Genomic DNA, 5,449 nt, shown 5'->3' on the forward strand with positions numbered 1-5,449 from the left:
GACGCAAAATGGATTGGAACTAGTAAACATTTCGCGGTTTATATTCAATTTTCAAATCGATTTGTGTCTCAATAATAACAATCACTGAAAACAATAAAATGTATCGAAAAGGAGAAAAATACAAAACAAAGCCTGGACGAACATATTTCTTTATAAATCAGCCTGGTTTTCCGGAAAAAAAATTTACCGAGGTAAGATAGTTCATTAATTTGCCATCTTCATTCTACTAGTAGTGACCTTCCGAAAATTCACAATAAGAAATATTAACTATTGAACTACATACATTGAACAATATCTCTTCAACCAAAAATGTTTGTTATGATTTTTTCCCACAGGCCATCAACACATACTGCAATGCTTTAATAAACAGTGATGGTGGAATTATAGTTTTTGGTGTGGATGATTCTGGTAAATAGAATATATGTTTTACAATTATTATGATTGGATTGCTGAAAACTCTGTCTTTCTTTTTTGTTTATGTTCAAAAATCCTAGATACTTATTGTCTTTAGGGTATGTAAATGGCTTTGAGCTTTCAAGAAAGTATGAAGACATGTATAAATTACGTTTTGATGCTGCCATACGACAAATGAGACCTACAATTCATCCTCATCAATACAGGTAAAATATAATTTCCTTTTTTTGTTACACACTGGTGTAATATTGAATAACAAACCATTTATATGTTTTGATACAGGCTAAATGTCATGTACATTGAAAAGCAACGACGTGCCATATTTGAGATCAGAATGTCTGCAGGCGAGTTAGAACACATTTATGAAAACTCAAAGCAAGAAATGTACATTGTTAAAGATAAAAAATTGTATGGGCCATTACATCCTTGTGAAATTCATCAAATTGTTTTAGCTAAATTTAAAGAGGTAAGATTGTGTTTTGTTATGGGCATTGACCAACAAGATGCAGAGATAATAAGAAAATTTACATAACGGAACCGTCAAAATATTCTAGTGATTCAGCTTTAGCATTGCCACCTGGTCTCTGAAGACAACATTTAAAGGTTTTTTTCACTATTTCAGGAGATATCAACTCTCATCATTAAAAATAATCAACCTCAACAGATGAAATTACAAAATCAAGAAGAAATCATTGCTTTAGAAAATTCAACAGTAAAAAATACAATACCATCCCAAATTGAGGAGAAGAAAGCACAAATAAATATAAGCTCAGATGATCTTGAAATTGTTAAAGTTGTCAAGAAGTCAAAATTGAACAAAATAACATGGCCTTAAAGATGTTTCATTAGAGTATCGAGTAAAGAGATTCTTACAAAGTTGATGATAATATTTATTGCCTTTCAAGAATCAAAATTTTGCACATTAGAAAAGAAAACTTTCATTATTCATGTTAATATTTTAAATTTACCATTATAAATTCATTGCTTAATTAAAGCAGGAGTTTGTATTTTATAAAAACTCCTCATGAAGATGTAGTCAAACCTTCTTTTGCCTTACTTTCCTTGGCAGTGGCTTACATAGTTCTTCTAACCTAGGGTTAGCTTGAACATGTCTAGCTGCTATTGACACTTTGTATGCATTCTCATCATAGTGATCAACATAATGTGACTGACTTTTTGGTCTTGAAAGCTGTTGTATTCTTAGAGAGGGCAATGCCTTCATTGTCATTTTAGTTACATTCCATTGCACCTCACGACATTCCCTATATTCATTATGCATTTTCTTGGGTGTGGCCAAACTAAGAATATGGTCTGATGGACTTGCCAACTTAGATGCCTCTGTTACAGCACTATCCCATTCACTCCAATCCCAAAGACTCTGATTAGTTGGCAAAGCTGACGAATTTTTTGGCTTTGCAAGACTATCTACCCTGGCTGAAGGACGGGCAGATATTGCTGCATCACTGACTACTGAGTAGACACTTTTTGGTGGCTTGTAGTCTTGATGAAACACCTTTGATTTGGATAGAGTTCCTAGTCTTACACTTGGTTTGGCTAGCTTTGCTGCTGCTGAGACTTGCCATATTGGTGATGGCCTACATTGGGGGCATTATGAAAATTAGGCAACATGAAGACCTAACAAACAACACTAGAAATAAACCGAGTGATTTTTATTGAATCTTCTTATGTAAGTCTACATACAACATCTACTGCTGCATTGTTGATTGGAAATATACATCATTTAAATATACACCATTATTTGTACAATTCTCTGATTACCTGTCACCCTCATATTCTGGTGATAATGTCTTAGATTGGGAAATTTGCTTCAATCTCGATGAAAGATCTGCAAGACAATTACCAATATCACAGAAAGAACAGTAATTGAGTCACAATGAATAATAAGTATTAGTTTGCCTTACTTGCTGTTGTTGTTGTCTGTGGTTTGCTCCAGTTTTTACAAATTTTATTGTCTGAATACACTGATTGTCTAAATAGGTCATTAAATAATGATAAAGTATTAATTGTTACTCAATGTATTGGCTCGGAGGCAAAGAGAGTCTGTACCCCCCAATAATTCGATTTATTTGTTAGGATATTTAGGTCTTATAGTGAAGAGGTTTGAGTCAGACCGAGAGTATCGCTACATGTTTGTCGATATAGATTGTAGGGGTTAGTAAAGAGGGACTGTTGCTATTGATGTTGACTGATGTTTCGACATCCTAAGCGGTACAGAGTCAAGGTCTCATTCGAATCTCTAGAGACATTTTTATAGATTTATAGTTCTGCATCCTCCCTCAGTAATTTGGTCTCACAGGGCCTGTTTGGTGTGAGTACTTCCGAATTAACCAAAATTTTCAATTTGCCAATAGGCTTGGGAAAAAATTACATCCCAATAGTGTACTTTACAAGCAGCATTTTTACATAAAAACAAACAATTATGGACTTACTTATCCTCAATAAATCCTTCCGGTGCCCTTTTTGGAATGGACAAAAAGTCTATTCTACTCCTTCGACTTTCTACTAAAATGTGACAAATTATTGGGTTACAACAAGAATAGATTAAGAATGAAAGGATTTCTAAAGGAAATATGGAAATCATAAAAAATACCGTTTAATGCCATTGATAAGATGCTTTGATCCGAGCTTAAAATAATACGTTAATTGAACGTGTCGACTTTCGTTAAAGTTGATCGTGGTTGCTAAGACGCGGTTGTCAGGGATATTTTGCCATAGTAGCGAACTGATTACGGGAAGTTCCGACCAATGGTTTCGAGCAAAGATGGCAGCGGAGACTGGCAAAGTTCGAGACTTGGATATGTACGTTTAACGAATAAAATATCTTAAGAAGCGATGGGTAGCTTGTTTTCCAGAGTATGGATTCAAACATCCAATTTGCCCAGTCTACCTTTCGTTGAGCAATTATCAACAAATGTAATAAGAATCTTAGGTTGCAATCCAGGTCCAATGACGTTACAGGGAACAAATACTTATCTTATTGGCACTGGGATACGGTGAGAATGGATATTTCCAAAGCTGTGTTTTGACTTTTAAGAAAGATCGGCATGAAAATTTATATGTGTATTATTGCGTTGATGATTTTTATTAGTCGAATTCTCATTGACACTGGCGATGCTGCCACATCAGGAGAATACATCAAAAATCTTAAAGATACATTGGAAAATTACCATGTAGTATTGCAGAATATTATCATAACTCATTGGCATCCTGATCATGCTGGTGGGATCAGTGAAGTTCTCAAGAATTGCCCCTGTGGTAATTATTTACATATTACTTGTCAATTTGTTTTTTTTTTGTCAAACACTTTTTGGCAGTTGAAGTTTGTCAAGCTATTTCAAATCTCTAATCTCATGTCAGATGATGATCTTAAGATCCTAAAACATCCTCGAGTACCCTATGAAGATGAGGTTATCCCTTATTGTGGTAAAAAGTACACATATATCAATGATGGAGAGGTTGTGGAGACAGAGGGGGCCACTTTGCAAGTCATTCACACACCAGGTCACACTACGGACCACCTAGTGTTAATGCTTCAAGAATCAAAGACACTATTTGCTGGAGATTGTGTTCTAGGTCATGGAACAGCTGTAGGTTAAATTATAAGCTTTTTTAATCTTCATTAAGCTTCACTGTTTCAATTAAGCAAGAAATTGATTGTATAACTTGTGACTTGTGATTGTATAACTTATAACTTGTGATAATGTAAAATAATCCTCTTAAATAATTCTGATTTTCAATTGTTCAGGTTTTTGAAGATCTATATGACTACATGAATTCTTTGGAAAAAATAGCCTCTTTGAAGTGTAATGTACTATACCCTGCACATGGTGCTGTGGTTAACAACCCAACAGAGAAGTTGAATGAATATATTGCCCATAGGAAGCAGAGAGAAAAAGAAGTTTGTAAAAAAGTTGAATTTCCTCTATTTCATAAGAAAAGAACAAGGAGCCTAACGAGGAATGCAACCTAAGCATTACTACTGCAGTTTCGTATGTGTACAAATCTTGTCTACGCAGTAAAAAATTTTTCTCATTTTTCAATTTTCAATTAGATCTTAGATGCATTGAATGATAACAAAAACCAAGCCCTAACTTCAATGGAAATAGTGAAGAAAGTTTATACAGTATGTCATTTTCCAAAAATATTAGCATGCATTGCTTCATGCAGACCTAGTATTCGCTGTTGTATATTTCTCGTTCATCTATTTATATTTAAGGAGACGCCATTTTATCTACATCGAGCTGCCGAAAAGAATGTTCATCAACATTTACAAAAACTTGAAAAAGAAGGGAAAATTTGTATGCATTTTTTTTTACAATATTTTCTTTGCTTTTTTATTTTGTAACAGCAAGTTTTTGTTTTCAGTGAAAATGTCGACAAATGAAAATTCAAGTAAAATTCAATGGATAAGTCGTCTGTAACAATTACTAACCATGAATAATTAGAGATAATTGACAGTGAAAATGGCGTCTTTAAAAAAATAAAATTTAACTAAAGCTATCTTCAGAGGTAAATATAATTGCACACACTAGGTCGTCCGTCTATGGGATGTTTGAGTGTGTAATCTTACACTTTACTCGAAGGTAACATTTCGTGTTTTATATACGCTAAATAGTGCAATTATAACATCATCTTTTGTATCCAACACTCATTCACTGCCTTCTGCCACAATTTTAGTAAAAATTGCATTATCTATTATAAACGTCATAGATGTTGTTTATATTTTAAAGTTGTTTTAAGAAATGCGACAGCAACGCAAGGCACGAGTTAAACACGACATTTGTTTTACACGAGTCATTCTGCGCTAATCAAACACAGTTGCCATTTAGCCACTACTGTACAACACTCTACATTAAGTACTCTACTATGCAACACTTAAGTACTCTCCTATGGAACACTTAAGTACTCTCCTATGGAACACTTAAGTACTCTCCTATGGAACACTGTACATTGAGTACTTTACACTGTGATACACTCCACAGGAAGTACTCCGAAGTATATTAAAAAGTAAAGA

At 34.0% G+C, this 5,449-nt stretch overlaps 3 protein-coding genes across 4 annotated transcripts; 2 read left to right on the plus strand and 1 right to left on the minus strand.

Annotated features, from left to right (window-relative positions):
• The first annotated feature begins 48 nt into the window (after nucleotides 1-48).
• LOC124451849 (schlafen-like protein 1) lies at nucleotides 49-1,443 on the plus strand. The gene is made up of 5 exons (XM_047002459.1): nucleotides 49-191; nucleotides 336-408; nucleotides 512-620; nucleotides 697-880; nucleotides 1,037-1,443. The coding sequence occupies exons 1-5, from the start codon at nucleotides 99-101 to the stop codon at nucleotides 1,247-1,249; spliced, it is 672 nt and encodes a 223-aa protein (XP_046858415.1). The 5' UTR covers nucleotides 49-98; the 3' UTR covers nucleotides 1,250-1,443.
• On the minus strand, nucleotides 1,284-3,119 carry LOC124451838 (testicular haploid expressed gene protein-like). Of its 2 annotated transcripts, none has more exons than XM_047002440.1 (5): nucleotides 3,026-3,119; nucleotides 2,865-2,937; nucleotides 2,337-2,404; nucleotides 2,194-2,260; nucleotides 1,284-2,009 (listed from the first exon to the last, which is right to left on the minus strand). In XM_047002440.1, exons 1-5 carry the CDS (start codon nucleotides 3,036-3,038, stop codon nucleotides 1,451-1,453), a joined length of 780 nt encoding a protein of 259 aa, XP_046858396.1. In that variant the 5' UTR covers nucleotides 3,039-3,119; the 3' UTR covers nucleotides 1,284-1,450. The 2 variants fall into 2 exon arrangements, with proteins under 2 accessions (XP_046858396.1, XP_046858402.1); XM_047002446.1 differs by having other exon boundaries at nucleotides 2,865-2,934; nucleotides 3,026-3,117.
• Nucleotides 3,120-3,179: 60 nt separating this feature from the next.
• On the plus strand, nucleotides 3,180-5,080 carry LOC124451827 (endoribonuclease LACTB2-like). The gene is made up of 7 exons (XM_047002428.1): nucleotides 3,180-3,428; nucleotides 3,524-3,690; nucleotides 3,793-4,022; nucleotides 4,181-4,333; nucleotides 4,487-4,558; nucleotides 4,652-4,733; nucleotides 4,801-5,080. The coding sequence occupies exons 1-7, from the start codon at nucleotides 3,268-3,270 to the stop codon at nucleotides 4,854-4,856; spliced, it is 921 nt and encodes a 306-aa protein (XP_046858384.1). The 5' UTR covers nucleotides 3,180-3,267; the 3' UTR covers nucleotides 4,857-5,080.
• The last annotated feature ends 369 nt before the right edge of the window (nucleotides 5,081-5,449 follow it).

The sequence above is a fragment of the Xenia sp. Carnegie-2017 genome, unplaced genomic scaffold (genome assembly GCF_021976095.1).
Source record: "Xenia sp. Carnegie-2017 unplaced genomic scaffold, XeniaSp_v1 HiC_scaffold_13, whole genome shotgun sequence".
NCBI lineage: Eukaryota > Metazoa > Cnidaria > Anthozoa > Malacalcyonacea > Xeniidae > Xenia > Xenia sp. Carnegie-2017.